The 20,868-nt window shown below is 39.6% G+C and overlaps 1 protein-coding gene across 1 annotated transcript in view; it reads right to left on the bottom strand.

Annotated features, from left to right (window-relative positions):
• STAB1 (stabilin 1) overlaps positions 1-20,868 on the bottom strand; it is a 426,801-nt gene that overhangs the window by 321,800 nt on the left and 84,133 nt on the right. The window contains exons 13-16 of the mRNA XM_063426973.1: positions 9,501-9,635; positions 5,473-5,535; positions 4,154-4,267; positions 213-266 (exon numbers count right to left, since the gene is read on the bottom strand). Coding sequence (XP_063283043.1) covers positions 213-266; positions 4,154-4,267; positions 5,473-5,535; positions 9,501-9,635 — 366 coding nt within the window. The remainder of the gene's footprint in view (positions 1-212; positions 267-4,153; positions 4,268-5,472; positions 5,536-9,500; positions 9,636-20,868) is intronic.

Genomic DNA, 20,868 nt, shown 5'->3' with positions numbered 1-20,868 from the left:
GATGTTGATGCATAGAGCCTCCATAGTGTATTTTATAGAGCAGATGTATATATACTTGTTGCAATAGATCAGAGGATGTACTGAGGATTCACAATGTTGCATATGATCTGTGTCGTACCAAGGAGTTGCAGGGCTTTAGCCAAGCCTTCGATTTTTGCCGTTCTCTATCACAGTGCATTATAATGAGACATATATTTCTGAGATGTACTTACAGCTCCTGATATAAAGATATGGTGCTTTACCAACTCCAACAGTTTGTGTTTGCCCTAAAAAATAAGGTTAAATTAATTTCATAATTTGTATGTGACCATTTGCATATCATTAAAATAGTTAATTAACTAATCACAGCATACAACCTTTTGTAAAATGGCAAGTACATAACGAAACAAGTGAGTTGATATGTAACATACAAATATACTATAAAAATACAAATGTAACATACAAAGAAACTTGTAATATAAGTTGTGCAAATGTTCATAACTACATTAATTATATCGCAAGTTCTGCACTTGTCGTGACAATGAAACAGTATGCATGCCGAATCTCATGGAGCTGTTTTTCAGACTTTTTTTTAACCCCTCTTGGTAGACTATAATATGAATCATACATTTTGGGTATTTATGCAATAAAAGTCAACAAATCTGCAGGAATTAACCCCTTCAGGACGGAGTCAGTAGTACACGTTCTGATCAAAACAAAACGTAAACAAAAACTGGAATTTGCGCTAAATGTATGTTCAACCGTAATTCACCTCTTTCATATTAAGTGCACCCACACTTATTATATATCATTTTATTCAGGGGAAACAGGGCTTTCATTTAATATCAAATATTTATATATGAAACATAATTTATTATGAATAAAATAAAAAAAAAAATGTGAGAAATTTTAATTTTGTTTTTTAAATTTGTAGTTCCGCCTCACATTTTAGCTGTAAATGTCATAATACTGTTAGGTTTTACTGCAAAATGCACATATTTGTAATCAGCGATGTCTCACGAGTACAACAGTACCCCCCATTAACAGGTTTTATGGTGTTTTGGAAAGTTACAGGGTCAAATATAGTGCTTGTGAATTACATTTTCTGCACTTTCTCCCTGTGTTGTCAGACATGTCAATCAAATTTTAATTAATCAAATGACAATTATGTTAAAAAATTACTTAAATATACATGTAGAATTTTAATATATATGCATTTATAGGTATTTAAATTCTACGTGTATACTAATGTAATCTTTTATGTAATTATATGTATTTATCTCTATATATATATATTTGCGGTTATTTGTATTTTATATATAGATAGATATATATAGAATGTCATTCTAAGTGTATTTTGTTACCTATATATATATATATATATATATATATATATATATATATATATATATATATTAATAACAAAATACAGTTAGAATGAAATTACATATGAATATATAATTTAAATATTTTCTTATTGAGTTTAACATGATGTGGTTGGCTTTCTAATGCCCTGATGCCATGCTTTCAAGTCAGCTTGTGTCCCACAATAATGCAAATGGAAGCTTAAATTCTCCCTGAGGTAATTATAAAGTTAGGTAAGATGAAGATATAATGTGCCTTACACCTGTACGGGACATAAATAGAACATTCAGGTTACAAGACCACATTAGTCAAAAAATCCACTTCAAAGACACCTGTCATCATATTGTCTGTTAATTTTTAAAAGTTCATTGCATTTAATGAAATTTAATAATCTATTTATTTTTTTTTTTAATTCTTTATTTTTGTTGTGCAATGACAAAATGACAGACAAGCTCGTGGTGCCCCAAGAGCAATCCTTGAGTGAATATTCACTTGTAACAATAGGAGCATTGGGTTAAACTACACAATTTTTTATAATATGATAACTTTAGTGTAGCCAGTACGTTTGATAATTCTGCGCTTTAGGTTTGGCTACACTTTCCTTGGTTCTCGTTAACTTTGCGACCTAGTATATCTCATTAGGGTATTGAGACTGATAAAGGGCACATTGCTCTAAGCTGTACTTTACCGTCCCTACTCTTGTTAAGGCATTACTAGGATACATACTGCATCATGCGTGATTGCAAATAGTAGGCTATAAGCTTCATGCAATTAAGTGACATTTAGAATTTGGCGCTAACAGGTATAAACAGTAGGAGAAACATGCTAAATTAGAACTGGTGAGGCAAACAACTAGGAAATGCCACTGGGCAATAGAAAACATGCTTCAGCATACATTCCTTTAAAGTCCCATATGTGTTGTAAACATAGTGCTGGGTAGGTTGCAACATAGCAGACATGTCTTGCGGGCCCGTCAGCCTATGCCTTGTGTCAGGTAAGTCCCGTCTCCGCTATCTCCAGCCTCCTCGATGGGGTTCCTCTCCCCTGCTTTCGTGCAGTAAGGCATGCTTTGCCACACTTGGGCAGGCTGTCTCTCGACAGTGTCTCGAGTTTGCCCACCGCAGGTCACGTACCTGCAACCGCATGGTCGGTAGGCTGATAGAGCAAGTGAGCTGTGTCGGGATACAGTGTGTTCGGATGTAGGCCTTCTTCCTGAATTACGTCTCAGCTGGGTAATGCCGCAGTGGTTCAGAGCCGGGAGTCCTCTCCCGCCCTGGAGCTGTGCGAGAGCTGGTGCTAGTCGGCCGTGAGCTTGGGAGCCATCGTGGCCCAGGCTCAACCCCTTCGGGGTGGTGCGGGGAGTCTTGCCAGGTCGCTTGGGTGGTCGCTGCTTTGTACTCCGCCGGTGTGGCCGGCACCTCTGGGGAGCGCCCCGTACTGCTCTCAGCCCGGGAGGGCCACGGGTGTGTGATGTGGTAGCGTGGGTCTTAGAGTGGCCCTGAGGCGGACTCCCATTCCTCTGCTTACTTGCGACTCCAGCCCGTATGCTAGGGTGTCGGCAAGGCTCTTCAGGCTGCAAACACGCCTGCAGCTTGGCCCAGAAGCGTTCGAAGATCGCAGTAATGGGGTCTATTGCTTGGTTCCCGGTATCTGCCACACCATGGTGTTGTTGTCGTTTGTTAGACACTCTTGTGACTGCTTGATCCGCCATCTTAGGTGCACCCTTCTCCCACTCGCTTGTGTAGGTCTGTATGCCTGTCGTCGGGTGTGGGGTTCGGGGCAACCCACCTGGCGGGGACCAGGATATCCCCCACCGGTCCATAGGGGGGGGGGGGGTGCGTGGTTTGCACTCGTGCATTGCGGGTGGCATCTGGCGGGAAGGCGGCCGTCCTTCCCCCGCACCTCCTCTAGGCCTCAGCTTGCTGCCACTTTTCCCGGTCGGGTCGGGCGTTACTTGTGGTGTCGGCATGACCGTGGCTGCCTTCTCTTGCCCATGGGCTGGTGCTTGAGTGGATCGCAGCATTTGGTCTCGGGTAATCCGTTAGTTTTGGGCCTGCACTGCGGGAGCTCGTGTAGAGTGCGTCCAGTCTGTTACTCGGCTCGGCTCCGCCCTAATAATCTAATTTTTTAATGATGTATATTTATGTTTGAGGCTATTTCACAGTGTTTTAAATCTGGCTAAGCAGCCATGTTTGGTCAGGTTCTACAGTTATCTGACCAACTGCTTCTCAACCAGTTTACCTTCTTTTTAGGTTAAGCAGCTGGCTGATACCAGTTATTCTTTAAACACTTTACCTAGTGTTATGTGTATCTTCCTTCTCTTTATTCCACACCTAGTTACTCACCTAATACACCACGAACACTCCTCTCTTCTACTCAATTATCCCTCTCCAGTTTTATTTCTTCCATATAACCCACCTACCCTACATTATTCAGCTAATATCTTCTTCTTTAGCTTTATTTGTTAGCAACACCTCCTATGTTATCTTAAAATACTTGGACTACGGTAAATGGACTAAATTCCATCCTCTTCAGTCTTAATCCTCCTCAATTTCTCCATTGCCATTTTATTACGTCCACAAGCTTCTCATCATATCACCTCTCCCTTACCTCTGCGGGCATTTTCCGGCATCCTTATCCATCATTTAGCTTGTCATTTTCTATTCCTTATTCCCTCCTATGCAAATGTCCATGTTTACGCTTTCTATATATCCTAGTATCATGTTATTCATTTTGTTTGAGGTGTATACCCGAATTGTAGCTAAACTTTGTATCACATTGGGTTTTTGTTACACTCTATTCTTCTTACCTTAGTTAAAAGATAAATTAGGCGCCCGTCTCTTATAGAATCCACTGCATTATTGCTAGGAACGAACACAGTGAATGATCCATGACCATTTAATATTGAGGGAAGATCGCAATTCTGCAAAAGCAAAAAATTGGATTGGTGAAATACTATTTAAGCAATTATTTTTTAATGTACTGTTCTCTAAAAGTTGGGACATAACGAATCCCTGATCTGAAATACTCAAAATGAAGAACTGTACAAAGTGATAATATGCACCGCTATATTTGTGGCTTTTTAAGTGTTCATCCATCTCGGAACCATTTCAGAAATGTGTGAGACCTTACAGCCAGGTTGCTTCTAGTAAGTAAACTTTTGGCAATAGCTCTTTTGCCAACTCCTCTTGCAGGAGTTCATTACTAGGAGAATGGCTGTTCCAAATAGAAGTCATTGGCCAATAGTGTAACTCCCACCAGCCTCACACCATGACTGTATTACTCTGTAATGCCTTATGATTAACCAAACCCATTATAATGTCACCAGAACGTATCATACGTTTACATACAAACATTGGCCGAACCATTCAAGTCCTTCATCTGGACCTATTGCTAAACCCAGGTCTGCTTGGTGTCATACATACACACAGCAACCCTCACTACATCCATCCTGCAAGTGACTTAAAATGTCTGCTGGCCATATATGTAAAATTCTGCATTTTTACTTTCTCACTGTTATTGTAATAATTGTGGGTGTATACTGTAATAATTTTAGGTGTTCTTCTTTGCTTAGCTCTGCTCCATATCAATAACCATCAAGCCTGCCCAATTGTAAGGCTCTCTCCCCTCAATAATTGTTTACAGTGACCTCCTTTCTCTTTCTCCTCAAAGCAGATAGATAGCCTTTAATCATCTTTCATTTATGCTCTCTTTAGCTCCAGATTTCTTAATCTCCTGGCTCTTAATGTAACATGGCTCTCCACCTCTGGCTGTCCAACTCTTGCCTGCCTGTCTTATGGCAGCACACAGGAGCTCACTAGTATTTACTAGCAATGTGCCCTGCTACACTTTTTCTTTTGCCACTAACATATGTAAACACTGTATTTTGTATTCATTAATTATTTGTGACTAAGTCAATGCCATAACTCATCATGCTAAATTGTTCTCTGTTGTGTGGGGCAGAGATAACTCATTTGGGGCAGAGATAACTCAAAACCAACGTTATGCCTTCAAAACCAATATATTCGTTTGGCTAAACAAGTACAAGCACAATGCAAAAATATAATTTTCCTGATATTTACTTGTCTACTACATATCGCTAAAATATTAAATAAAAAAGGAAATCACCTCTAGCATTGTTTCAAACCGGCTGAACTGTTCATTTGTAGCAAGAATGTTTCCAATCGTCATCTAGATAATGTAAAAATACAATTAAGAAATGCAATATAGGAGATATACTAGTTTATTTTGCAGAACATAACTAGTTATTAAAGAGAAATGTTTATATTCAGGAAGTGAGGAAAAACAGAAAAATAACTGGTAAGACAATAAGCTAGAAATGTATTGTTTGTCTATGGTACACATTTTGAGTGGCTTATTTTATATAATTATGTTTTTAAAGGGACACTATAGTCACCAGAACAACTACAGCTTATTGTATTTGTTCTGGTGAGTAGAATCATTCCCTTCAGGCGTTTTGTTGTAAACACTGTCTTTTCAGAGCAAATGCAGTGTTTACATTACAGCCTAGTGCAGTGCAGTGTTTAAATTACAGTGATAACACTGGCCACCCCTCCGATGGCTGCTAGAGGTGCTTCCTTAAGCAGTCCTGACTAGTGTGCAGCACTGCCATTCAGTGTCTCCACACTGAACCTTCCTCATAGAGATGCATTGATTCAATGTAACTCTATGATGAGATGCTGATTGGCCAGGCTCTGCCCCTGACCTGCCTCCTTGACAGTCTCAGCCAATCCTATGGGGAAGCATTGTGAATGGCTCAGTCCACCACTTCTGATGTCAGCAGACAGTTCAGGGGCAGAGCCAGCAGATACAGACTTAAATACCAGTAAGATTTTACTGTATTTAGGGGGACAAGAGGAGCCAGATAGTGGTTTTAAAACAATAGGGTCAGAAACACATGTTTGTGTTCCTGACCCTATAGTGTTCCTTTAATTAGATTTCCAATTAATTAAACCTAAAAACTGTGCTCAGCAACCATGGGGGTAACAGCCAGGGAAAAGGGGATTGGGGAGGCAGATCCTCCCCGGATCATTTTTGGGGGTTGGGTGGGTGTTAAAGGAAGGCAGATCCCCCCAGTTATGGACCTCCTTCTTAGGTTTCCCATGTCATACAGCAATGTTTTTATACCTAGGAAACATAATGATCTCCACTTTTTAAATATAGAGATATGTACTGGTTGCAGAGATTAGAGATCTCACTAACTGTCATCCCAATATTACCTTAATAAATCTCTAGTGAAGTTTGGAAATTGAAGATAATGCTTTCGAATATAATTATGAGGAGGTTGAGGGGTGAAAACGAGTTCTAGATGTGTTGAAATGATAGAGGCAATGACACAAATGAGGGAAATGTAGGGAAAGCATGGGTGGGAGTTTATTCTAGGGATGGATGATAGACATTAGTGAGGGTAGATTGATATAGAATACACAGTATAGTTCCCTTTACTAAATTGCTCAAAAACACCTTTGTGAGATCCCCTTTTCCCACACCTTAACAACACATGAAATACACACAATAGCAAAAATCTTTTTTATTATGGCAATAGATATATACCATATTATTTATACATTATTGATTGTTGACAAATATGTATAATTTCCTGTTATTATCACTTTGAAAAAATAATGAAAAAATATTTGAAAGAAAAAGAAAAATCGAGAAAGAGTAAAAAAAATAGCGTTCAAAATCCTTGCCTAAAAATTGCAGACCTGTGAGCTTAACTTCTGTGACTAGGAAAGTATTTGAAGTTAAAGAACATTAATGTAAATAAAAATCCGGGGCCTTGCGGTATTCACCCATGAGTAGTTAAGGAGCTAAGTGTGGAATTAAGTGAACCTGTGTATTTAATCTTTCAATATTCTTTTGTTTCAGGAATTGTACTGGACAATTGGAGGGAGGCAGATGTTGTTTCTATATTTAAATAGCGTTCAAAATCCTTGCCTGAAAATTGCAGACCTGTGAGCTTAACTTCTGTGACTAGGAAAGTATTTGAAGTTAAAGAACATTAATGTAAATAAAAATCCGGTGCCTCGCGGTATTCACCCACGAGTAGTTAAGGAGCTAAGTGTGGAATTAAGTGAACCTGTGTATTTAATCTTTCAATATTCTTTTGTTTCAGGAATTGTACTGGACAATTAGAGGGAGGCAGATGTTGTTTCTATATTTAAATAGCGTTCAAAATCCTTGCCTGAAAATTGCAGACCTGTGAGCTTAACTTCTGTGACTAGGAAAGTATTTGAAGGGCTATTAAGGGATAATATTCAGGAATTAATTTGGAATTACTTTGTTATTAGCAATAATCAGCATGTTTTTATGAAACATAGGTCATGTCAAATTAACCTAATTGAATTCTACGAAGAAGTAAGTAGAAGTATAGATCAGGGTGTTGCAGTGGATGAGATGTACTTGGATTTTGCCAAGGCATTTGATACAGTTCCTCACAATAGGTTAGTGTTTAAACTAAAATAAATTGGTCTAGATGAATATTCTTGTTCTTGGATAGAACATTGGATTAAGGATAGAGTACAACCAATTGTCATTAACCCCTTAAGGACCAAACTTCTGGAATAAAAGGGAATCATGACATGTCACACATGTCATGTGTCCTTAAGGGGTTAATGGCAAATTTTCAAGCTGGACAAAAGTGGTAAGTGGTGTCCCTCAGGGTTCTTTTTTGGGACTGCTTCTATTTAACATATTTATAAATGATCTTGAAATAGGCATTGAAAGCCATGTTTTAGTGTTCGCAGATGAAACAAAACTTTGTAAAGTAATACAATGTGAGCAGGATATTGCTTCGCTTCAGAGGGATTTAGATAGATTGTGGGACTGGGCACCACAATGGCAGATAAATTTCAACGTAGAGAAATGCAGTTATGCACTTCGGGGTAAAGAATGCACAAGCAACTTACACCCTAAATGGTAGTGAATTAGGGATAACAACACACGAGAAAGATTTGGGAATTGTTATAGACAACAAATGAGGCAGCAATATGCAATGTCAATCTGCAGTTGCTAAGGCCAGTAAGGTTTTGTCATGTATAAATAGGGGCATAAATTCTAGGGATGAAAATTTAGCCTCATTATAAATCGCAGGTAAGACCACACTTGAATATGCTGTGCAATTTTGGGCACCTGTTCTAAAGAAGCATATCATGGCACTAGAAAAAGTGCAGAGACGAGCTACAAAATTGATAAAAGGAATGGAGCATTTTAGTTATGAGGAAAGGTTAAAAAATTTAAATCTCTTTAGTTTGGAAAAACGGTGCCTCAGAGGGGATATGATAACATTATACAAATATATTCAGGGCCAGTACAAACCGTTATCTGGATATCTATTAATAAACAGGGCTATACATAGGACACAAGGTCACACATTTAGGCTGGAAGAAAGGAGATTTAGTTTAAGGCAAAGAAGAGTTTTTTTACAGTAAGAACTATAAGGATGTGTAATTCTCTGCCTTTAGAGGTGGTTTTATCAGAGTCCATACAGATGTTTAACCCCTTAAGGACCAAACTTCTGGAATAAAAGGGAATTATGACGTGTCAGACATGTCATGTGTCCTTAAGGGGTTAAACAGCAATTGGATAAATACTTGCAAAAACAAAACATACAGGGATATAATTTCTAATTAGTGGGGTAATAGCTACTGGATCCATGGAGAAATCTGACTGCCATTTTTGGATCAAGAAGAAATTTGTTTTTTCTAGTTTGTTGCAAAATTGGAAGCGCGTGAGACTGGGTTTTTTTCCTTCTTTTGGATCAACAGCAAAAAATATATGTGAGGAATTCTGAACTTGATGGACGCAAGTCTCTTTTCAGCTATGTCACTAAGTAACTTCTGAGAGTGCTGGGCTAACCTGCCCAAGCATTTTCAGTGAGTCTCCATTGTCCACTGAGAATTAAACTGGCATTGATAATGTGAAAGTGTTAATTGAAACCTTTTCAAGTGGTCCTACTCATCTTTTGTCTTACATCCATACCCCCCAAGGAAGGTATGATTTGAAACAAGTGACCTATGATTACTTAAATTATTGGATTGCCCAATCAATGCATAGTTTAGACTTTTTTACACTTCTTTTAAAAATTGTATTTCTCTCACCTGTTACATTCACAAAACATTAAAAATGAGTACCTTTTGATTTCCTAAGGTTTCCATGTTACCCAGAGTAATAGGCTGGTCAATAAAATGAATAACTCCATTGGATGCAGGCAGATCACTTTTAATTATTGTGTAGATTTTGTCAGGTTCAGATAGCTTAGTAAATTTCTGGGGAGAAAGGTTTAACACATATTTATATATCGAGAACAGCTAACACCATTAAAACATTCTTAACTGTTATTTTTTTTTTTCTTTTCTTTTTTTTTTACATTAAAAAGCCTAACTTGGTCGCTAAGGGTTTTGGAGTCATAAAAAAGCACATGAGATCAAAAGTCCAGGGATTATGACGGTTATTTTCCTCTAATACATTTTTAAACAATATTTATATTTTATGTGACACACTTGTTTTTAAATAGTATATAGCTAAAATTATAGTTTGGGGTAAGAGCCCTGTACTAAGATTAGAGACCCATACTACAAAGGGTCCTTTTGCAGAGAATACTGTATGAATTGCATCACTAATCATGCACACACAAACTGTATGTATTTGTACAGAGAACATAGAGACAAAGAAAGAGTAAGAGACACAGGCAAGGTTATTCACCAAATTCAGAATTCAAAATAAATTTCAAATTTAACCCCTTAAGGAATCAGCCAAATGTACACGTTGTGATCAAAACAAAAGGTAAACAAAAACTTGAATTTACGCTATGTCTATTCAGGCGTAATTTACCTCTTTCATATTATATGCACCCACACATATTATTTATCATTTTATTCAGGGGAAACAGGGTTTTCATTTAACATCAAATATTTAGGTATGAATCATAATTTAATATGAATAAAATATCAAGAAATGGGAGAAAATAAGATTTAAAAAATAAAAATAAAAATTAGTTCTACGTGACATTTTAACTGTGAATGTCATAATACTGTGTGCTTTTACTGCAATAAAATACACATATTTGTATTCAGCGATGTCTCACGTGTAAAACAGTACCCCGTATGTACAGGTTTTATGGTGTTTTGGGAAGTTACAGGGTCAAATATAGCATGTTACATTTCAGTTTTTCACATTGAAATTCGCCAGATTGGTTACTTGCCTTTGAGACCGTATAGTAGCCCAGAAATGAGAATTACCCCCATGATGGCATACCATTTGCAATAGTAGACAACCCAAGGTATTGCAAATGGGGTATGTCCAGTCTTTTATAGTAGCCACTTGGTCACAGACACTAGCCAAAGTTAGCGTTAATATTTGTTTGTGTGTGAAAAAAGCAAAAAACTAATTTGAACACCAATTTTGGCCAGTGTTTGTGACTAAGATATTAATGTTAGACCAATCTCGTTGAGTGAAATTAATATTTGTCCTATTGCTTCTATGTGTGTGATTGTATCCTTTTCTTAATTTATAAACATCTCTTTTCACCAAATTAGTAAATATATCTATTGAGGCATTCACACTATGGGGAGTGAACGTGCTCTTAGGTTTCAAACCTGTATTCAGGGAAAGGACCGAATCTTGTTCACCCTGAGAAGATTGTAACGCTGTAACCTCTGTATTCCCTTCTTCCCGGGAAAGTGATTCACTAACATTAATAACCTAAAGATGGGTCGATCCATCATGATCAAACCAGCCGACAAGGGGGGTGCACTTGTAATCATGGACCGTACATACTATATTAAAGAGATAGAAACACAGCTTAGGGACAATAGCAGGGCTCGAGTCCTGCAGGAACGCGTGGGAACGGCGTTCCTGCACTTTTTTCACAGGAGGAACGCCATTCCCCCTGCAGGCACTCAGGGGGTGGCAAAAAAAAATGCTGCCCCCAAATGCCCTGTGTTCCCCCTGTCTCTCCCCCCCCACCCCCCTCGGGGGACAGCTCTCTCCCTGTCACACGCAGCGAGGGAGCTGTGTCCTCTCTGCTCCCTTTCGGTGCGCGACGTTTCTGATGCAGGGAGTCAGAATATGATGTCATATTCCGGCTCCCTGCATCAGCAGACAACCCACGCGGCGAAAGGGAGCAGAGAGGACACAGCTCCCTCGCCGCGTGTGACAGGGAGAGAGCTGCCCGCCGGGGGGGTCCATCAGGTGGCCCCCATGACAGGTTTCCTAAAAGGTAGGGAGGCTGGGTGGGCAATGTTAATTTTAATAGTATTAATAATTTGTATATATGTATGTCTGTTAGTGTGTGTGTGTGTGTGTCTGTTAGTCTATGTATGTGTGTGTATTTCTGTTAGATTATGTCTGTTAGTGTATGTGTGTGTTTGTGTCAGTGTGTGTGTGTGTGTGTATGAGTGTATTTACATCTGTTAGCGTATGTACGTGTGTGTATGAGTGTCACGACTAGTAATGTGGTCCAGCACGCAGAAACTATGTAAACATATACATAGGTAAGAAAAGGAAAATAACAGGATAGAGCGTAAACCGGACCTTAGAATGGCCGGACTAATACGCTAGAGACAGAGAATGGTCAAAGGGAAAGCCGAGGTCAAGGAAGCCAGAAAATACTCAATACCGATAAAACAAGCCAAGTCAGGGAAACCAGAGATCAGAATAACCAGGGAAACGCCAAGGATCAGTATACCAGGAAATCAGAATCACCCACTACCAAGGGCGGAGGAGGAGTGGATAACCTGGTGTAGCGATTGCAAGTAAGGGGCTTGAGCAGAGACACATGGAAAGGAACTCTCAGGAAATCAGGAAACTGAAACCACGACATGGCAAAGTAATGGGAAAAGCTAGGGGTTTAAATACCCCTCTCTAGGCTATGATTGGTCAGAGGGCGACCTCTGACCCCAAAACGTGCGTGTGCGTTGGCGTCGTGATGTCACGCACACGTTGGTATCATTTTCGGGGGCGGAGCTACTCTTAGGCGCGACCACGTGGTCGGCGCCATGTTTGATTCGGGCGTGATGCCCGGAAGAACGGAAGGAGCGGTTCCCGGCTCGCCGACGAGCAGGTAAGCTCGTGTTGTCGGCGTGGCCGTGCCGGTTGGGCACGGCCGTGAGGCTCGGCGGGCCGGTGACCGCAACAGTACCCCCCACTCGAAGACCGCGCACCGGGCGGGAAGGACTCGGCTGAAGAGGAAAGCGGTTGTGAAATGACCGGATAAGACGGGGCGCATGGACCCGGTCAGCAGGAACCCAACAACGTTCCTCGGGACCATAACCCTTCCAGTCAACGAGATAGGACAAGACACCTCTGGATAATTTGGAGTCCATGATAGAACGGACTTCGTATTCTTCTTGATCACCCACTACCAAGGGCGGAGGAGGAGTGGATAACCTGGTGTAGCGATTGCAAGTAAGGGGCTTGAGCAGAGACACATGGAAAGTATTTGCAATTCTCATATGAGCCGGAAGTGCCAAAGAATAGGTCACTGGATTAATACGTTGGGTAACTCGAAAGGGACCTATGTACCGAGGGGCAAATTTCATGGACGGGACCTTAAGCTTGATATGTTTTGTGGAGAGCCACACCCTGTCACCTGGAAGATATACAGGATTAGCGCCCCGTTTTTTGTCAGCTTGGGCCTTTGCTCGTAATGAAGCTTTCTGCAGAGCTGAATGGACGGAATCCCAGGTATCATGAATTGATTCCAAACGGGTGTTCAAGGCAGGAATTTCCGTGTCTGAGAATTCAGAAGGAAAAACAGCGGGGTGATAACCCTGATTTACAAAGAATGGACTATGATTAGAAGATTCATGAGTGGCGTTGTTCCTGGCGAACTCAGCCATGGGTAAGAGCTCACACCAGTTAGACTGATTGGCATTTATAAAGCAACGTAAATAGGCTTCTAGAGACCTCTCTGCTGCTCCATTAGTTTGAGGGTGATACGCCGACGAAAAGGAGAGTTCAATGCCTAATTGCTTACAAAAGGAACGCCAAAACCTAGAAACAAACTGGGTACCTCTGTCGGATACTATGCTTTTAGGTACACCGTGCAACCGAAAGATCTCTCTCAAGAATATTTGAACTAGATCTTGAACAGATGGTAATTTTTTAAGGGGGACAAAATGTGCCATCTTTGTGAACCTATCGATAACCATAAGGACTGTATTAAACCCGTTTGAACTGGGTAGATCCACAATGAAATCCATGGCTAAGTGGGTCCAAGGAGCACTGGGTATGGGCAGTGGTTGTAAGAGTCCAGGAGGCGATCTAAGAGGAACTTTAGAAACGGCACATATTTGACATGCCCCAACATATTCTTTGATATCGTTTCTAAGAGCAGGCCACCAAAACCTCCGGGAGATGGCAGAGAGGGTTTTATGGACTCCAGGATGGCCTGCTGTGAGGTTGTCATGGAACAAATCTAGTACCTTCTTTCGAAACTGAGGTGACACATACAGTTTGTCCGGAGGTTTTCCCACAGGTGCCTGAGTTTGATCTGCTATTATGGCACAGAAGAGTGGAGAAGACACTTCGGTAACTGTAGTGGCAATGAGGCATTCAGGAGGTATAATAGGATATATCACCTGTTCCGGAGCTTCATCTGTCTCAAACTGCCTAGAAAGTGCATCTGCCTTGGTGTTTTTAGTACCAGGCCTGTACGTAATTATGAAATTGAATCGGGAGAGGAACAATGACCATCTAGCCTGACGAGAGGACAGTCTCTTAGCGTCCCCAATATAAGCCAAATTCTTATGATCAGTAAAGATCAAAAGTGGCTCTTTGGAACCTTCCAAGAGATGCCTCCATTCCTTAAGGGCAAGTACAATGGCCAAAAGTTCCCTATTCCCTATGTCATAATTCTTCTCTGCAGGTGTGAGTTTGCGAGAGTAAAATCCACAAGGATGTAAAGGTGTATCAGGACTTTCTCTTTGAGACAGAATGGCTCCAACTCCTGTCTCTGATGCATCCACCTCTAGGATAAATGGTTTGGTTGGATCAGGATGGGTCAGGACAGGTGCTGAGGAAAATAAAGATTTTAACAGTTCAAATGCCTCTCTTGCTTCTTTGGGCCAAGATGTACAATTTGCTCCTTTTTTGGTTAAATTGGTTATAGGGGAAATCACGGGGGAAAAACCCTTTATGAATTTGCGGTAGTAATTCGCAAAACCTATAAAGCGTTGAGTGGCTTTAAGGCCCTTGGGTAATGGCCACTGTAAAACTGCCTCCAGTTTACGGGGATCCATCTGGAAACCAGACGGAGATATAACGTATCCAAGGAATTGTATCTCTGTTTGGTCAAACTGGCATTTTTCCAGTTTACAGTAAAGGCCGTTCTGTAACAGGGTTTTCAGTACAATTCTCACATGTTCGTGATGTGTCTCTAGGTCTGGGGAATAGATGAGAATGTTGTCCAAGTACACTAGAACGAACATGTGAAGGTACTCTCTTAGGACATCGTTAATAAAATCCTGGAATACCGCTGGAGCGTTACATAATCCAAATGGCATAACCAGGTATTCGTAATGTCCCATTCTGGTGTTAAATGCGGTCATCCATTCGTGACCGTCCTTAATCCTGACTAGATTGTATGCGCTTCGGAGATCGAGCTTGGTAAAGACTCGAGCTCCCCTCAATCTGTCAAACAGCTCTGATATAAGGGGAATAGGGTAGGCATTTTTTATGGTAATCCTATTCAAACCCCTATAATCAATACAAGGGCGTAGGTCTCCTTTTTTAGAGACAAAGAAGAATCCAGCCCAGGCTGGTGAGGAGGACCTACGGATATGACCCTTTCTGAGAGCATCTTTAATATATTCCTCCAAACAAAGATTTTCCTGGGGGGACAAGGCATAGACTCCTCCCTTGGGAGGCATAGTCCCTGGTAATAAGTTTATGGTACAGTCATAAGGTCTATGAGGAGGTAACCCTTCTGACTGGACCTTGTTAAATACCTCTTTCAAATCCATATACTGCGGTGGAATTTGTGTGGTCAAGGGAGGTGCAACAGGAACATTAATGGTACCAATAGGTTGTGGGATTTGCTTAAAGCAAACACCTTTGCATCTCTCACCCCAACTCACAATCTCTCCTTCAATCCAATCCAAACGTGGATTGTGTTTCAGGAGCCAAGGGAAACCGAGTATTATCGGAACTGTAGGTGAAGATATGATTTGAAAGGTCATTTCTTCAGAGTGAAGAATACCCACTGAAACAGTGATTGGCAGAGTTTCGTGTGTGATGAAAGGCTGGGTAAGAGGCCTTCCATCAATGGCCTCGACTGCTATCGGTTTCTCTTTATGTCTTAAGGGCAGGAGATGTTTTGCAGAGAATTCTTTGTCTAGGAAATTCTCCGCTGCCCCAGAGTCAATCATAGCCTCACACTGAACAGTAGTGTTCTTGAAAGATAAGGTTACTTTGACAAGGAAACGGTTCTTAGTCAATTTAGGGGACATATACATCACACCTAAGGTCGGTCCCCGTACGTGCCTTAGGTGTGCAAGTTTTTCTCTATTTTTTTTTCCATAATTTTTTTCAATTTTGTATATATACCTTTTTCAAATGAGAATCACTAAGGAATTGATCCATCGGAACATTTATTAACTTATACACAGTATATATGTTGTATCTAATTAATGTATATAATCGTACATATATAATGTATATAATCGTACATAGCTAAAATTAACCCCAGATCTACGCGATCGCTGGGTTAACGCTCCTCCGGTCTGCGTCAGTATTCGAGGCAGACCTGGAGCACCCGATCAAACTGTCCCTGCAGCTGTGATCACTCTGACAGGCTGTCAAGCGAGCACATGTGCTGCAGGGACTTCTGGTCCACCTCCCTGTGCTTCCGTGGTCAGTGTGAAGTGTAGGGAGAAGGATCAGTGCTGCTGATCTTATATATATGAGCGTTTTGTACTATAGATTAATTATTAAGGAGTTTATTTATTTCTTTCTGTGTACCATACATGTAGTGACTAATATATGAGTGATTTACCTACTTTGATGAATTGGTTCAGATAACCAGTAAATTATGAAGGAAATCATCAGAAAACAATAGTGTTTATATGTGGTTGATGAATTAATTTAGACAACTAGTGTATAATAAATCAATTTCACTTTTTTTGCATATCAAATAGAGACTCTCTTATTATTTTTTCATGCATATGGTTATGCATATGAGTGCGGTATTTAATTGATGTTTTGTATATATTATCGAGGTCCTTGATGGGGAATATCTCTAATACCTGCACCCGCCGGCGTTTATAGCTGGGTCCCCAAGGATGGCATAGAACGCCCACCGTCCTTAAGTGGTTAAGGCCAAAGTATCAGAAATATAAACATTGTTGACTTTTTCCAGTTGAGCTATAATGCCATTAAATTTGAAATTCACATTCATATTTTCTCAAGTATCCACTGATGGCTTTATTTTCCAATAAACCTTGATCTAATGTGATTTTTTAAAATGCATTCTCTATGGATACAGGATAACAGTGAGCTGTCCATTTTAGAACAATAATGACAACTCAGGATGTTACACACACCATATTAAAGAAAGTGAAGGTTTTATATACAGTGGGGGGGGGGGGGGGGGGTATTTGATCCCCTGCTGATTTTGAACGTTTGCCTACTGTCCTGACACCTCAAATAATGTTTTTTTCTTGTTTTGTTTTACTTCAATACCAGTTTTCACCACTAGTGGCCTCCCTAGCTACTAGCACAGTCTCTCACACCGACCTAAACTGATCTTCTGAATGTGCTATAAAAGGTCACACTCAACGAAAGGAGTTCCCTTTGTACATTGAGAGAAGTTATTGTTCTGAACCTGACAAGTCTTCTGCTCCTGGCTCTTACTGAAGAAAACCTGCTCTATTCTTACTCACTTTGAACCATCCCGATCTACTCTACAATCCTGATTTATTCCAACCAACCTGCCAACCAACCTCATTTAATTCTGGACTTTGAAAGCTTTATCGCTTTGCTAGTACCTACGGCTCTCCTACCTGAAACACAACCTTCCTGTATATTACAGACTTTCCTTTTTTTGCAAGTATCCTGAAAGACCCTAATTATAACTATCTGAACATGCAGTTCTGATTTCAAACCAAAGAGGCTGATCACCTCAATTGCTAACTTAACCTGTATTACTTTATCCTTTATGTTCCTGTTCAGTTTTATTTAATTGTATCCCTGTTACCTTAAACCTGCTTAGGGCATATTTCCTAAACCTTCACTTCTGTTCCTTCTATTAACTCTAACCTATAATTCCACGTATAGGTTCATCTTCTTCCTCCAGCCTATGATTTCTCTTATAGGTTTTCCTGTTTACTTAATAATCCTGTCTGGGGCTTATTGCCTAAACTCTTGTTTTCTGTTATCTCTTAACCCCTTAATGACGGACCCGGTCCGTCATGCGCTAAAATTAACCCCAGATCTACGCGATCGCTGGGTTAACGCTCCTCCGGTCTGCGTCAGTATTCGAGGCAGACCTGGAGCACCCGATCAAACTGTCCCTGCAGCTGTGATCACTCTGACAGGCTGTCAAGCGAGCACATGTGCTGCAGGGACTTCTGGTCCACCTCCCTGTGCTTCCGTGGTCAGTGTGAAGTGTAGGGAGAAGGATCAGTGCTGCTGATCTTATCCCTGTAACAAAAAAAAAAAAGTTAAAGTTAAATCCCACCCCCCTTTTCTCTGCTTTATTAAAATTAACCCCTTCACTGTCATTTGATCACTGACTACAGTGATCAAAATACAGATTAGAGTATGTTACTATGATCTGATTTTTTTTCTTTTAAACCACTTAAGGGTTAAAGTTATTTTATTAATTTTAAATATTTTAAAATGTATATATTAGCTGGGGTGGGTGGAAGTTAGTGGGGAATTTGGTGTTAGGCTAGCTAGGGGTTAACGTTAAAAGCTTTTTTTAAAAAAATGTTTTAATAACGTGTAAAAAAAAAAATATTATGAACAAATATCCCCCCCCCACCCAGTCCTAATAAAAATTACCCCTTCCCTGCCAGTTGATCACTGCTTACAGTGATCACAGTATTATACTGTGATCTGTATTTTGATCAGATTTTTGTTTTGTTTTTACCCTCAGGGGTTAAATTTATTTCATTAATTTAACCCCTTAAGGACAGAGCTTCAGAAGCTTGTCTTTCACTTAATGACAACGGCATTTTTTGCATTTTTTGCTATTTGCGTCCAACTGCAATTTGCATTTTACTAATTTATTGCACCGACACATATTATATACCGTTTTTTAAAGGACAGAAAGGGCTTTAATTTGATGTAACACACATATATATATATAAATGCTTATTTATTATAAAAAAAATACAGAAATATGCAAAAAAATGAATTTGTGTGTTTTTTTTACAGTTTTTGCAATAATAATGTGTACATAATTAGTGCAGGTTAAGGAAAGTAATTAAAAATAAATTCATTTAGTTGTTGTGAATGACAGAATATATAATGTGTCTGGGATTTTAAGTTTTTTTTGGTAGTTACAGGTCACAAAGCACAAGGAGTAAAATAAACTTTTTATGTGGAGCGATTTTAGAATTTGGTATGTTTGTCTTGTAAGCCTAATAGCCATAAAAGAAAACAAAATTGCCACACAAAAGTATATATTTATATAAAGTAGACACCACAGGCTATTTACCTAAGGTTGTTTTGACACTTTCTACGTAGCCATTTTACCGCCAACCTCTGCTAAATATTGGAGTAAAATTGTGTTTTTTGGGGGTTTTCGCACACAAACTTATAACAAAGCACTTCTCATGTGTATTTTGTAAAGTTGGTGTGTGCTATTCCTGTACAAAGTTTTATTATGTGTTCAGTTACTTCTGCTGAGTACAACGGTACCCCCATTGTATGTCTTTGGCACTATTTCGTGAAGCTACAGTGCCATATAGGAGACCTGTCCTTTTCAGTATTCACAGTAGAATTTTGAGAGACGGATTTAATGAGCCTATGCTTCCATTTGGGGTATTATAGTAGTTTGACTGTTCAAAAAAACCCCACAAAGGCCTACCATTTGTAAAAGTAGACACTCCAGGGTATCTCATAAGGTGCATATTGTGCCTTAACATGCCCCCATTTTTTACCATTACATGCCAAAGTATGTGGTAAAAAATAATTTTGTGCATTTTTTACATACGGATTGCATTTTTGCTGGGCATTTTGTATATTTCATGTGTGCCACTAAGTTCAAACCCCCCAAATTATGCTCAGCTAAGTCTTCTGAGTAAAAGGACACCCCCATTGTATGTCTATGGCACTATTTTGTGAAGCTACAGTGCCATATAGGAGACCAAGCCATATCAGTTTTGACCGAACTTTGAATTTTGACGCCGGGCCTATGTGCAATTTCCAAGCATCTTTGCAGGTTTTAAATTCAAACTACCCCACAAAGGCCTACCATTTCTTAAAGTAGACACCCCAGGGTATTTCAAAAGGCATATTTTGAACCTTAGCGTGGGATCATTTTTCCGCTAGCGTGTACCAGGTGTAGTGGTTATAAGCGTTTTTTTCTGCCTTTTTGACACACAAAGTGAGTTTGCACAGTATATTTTGCAAACCATATGTGTACTACCACTGTATAATACTTCATATTTTGCTCAGCTATGTCTGCTGAGTACAAAAATACCCCAGTATGTACCTTTGCCAGGTATATGTGGACATCGGAGGGGCACATTTGGGACACAGCCATTCCATTTTTTTTCACATTTTGAATTTTTACGCTGTGCCCATGTCCCATTTTAGAGTATTTTACCAGGCTATATAATCCAAATACCCCATAAAGCCATACCATTTCTTAAAGAAGACATCCCAGGGTATTTCAAAAGGCATATTTTGAACCTTAGCGTGGGATCATTTTTCCGCTAGCTTGTACCAGGTGTAGTGGTAATAAGCGTTTTTTCTGCCTTTTTGACACACAAAGTGAGTTTGCACAGTATATTTTGCAAACCTTATGTGTACTACCACTGTATAATACTTCATATGTTGCTCAGCTATGTCTGCTGAGTACAAAAATACCCCCGTATGTACCTTTGCCAGGTATATGTGGACATCGGAGGGGCACATTTGGGACACAGCCATTCCATTTTTTTCAAACTTTAAATTTTTTTACGCTGTGCCCATGTCCCATTTTAGAGTATTTTACCAGGCTATATAAACCAAATACCCCATAAAGCCATACCATTTCTTAAAGAAGACATCCCAGGGTATTTCAAAAGGCATATTTTGAACCTTAGCGTGGGATCATTTTTCCGCTAGCTTGTACCAGGTGTAGTGGTAATGAGCGTTATTAAATGTATTTTTTTACTTTTTAAAACTTTTTTTACTTTTTAAAACTATTTTTTCAACTTTTGTTTTGATTATTCATTTTTTTAAAGTTTCCTAAACTTTCGTAAAACTTTTTTTTACAGATTTAACATTTTTCTAAGTTTTTTTTTTTACGTTAACCCCTAACTAGCAGTAAGCAGCACTAACAGTAAA

The sequence above is a fragment of the Pelobates fuscus genome, chromosome 7 (genome assembly GCF_036172605.1).
Source record: "Pelobates fuscus isolate aPelFus1 chromosome 7, aPelFus1.pri, whole genome shotgun sequence".
NCBI lineage: Eukaryota > Metazoa > Chordata > Amphibia > Anura > Pelobatidae > Pelobates > Pelobates fuscus.
The sequence above is the reverse complement of the archived record's forward strand: the minus strand, read 5'-3'. Positions and strand labels throughout refer to the sequence as shown.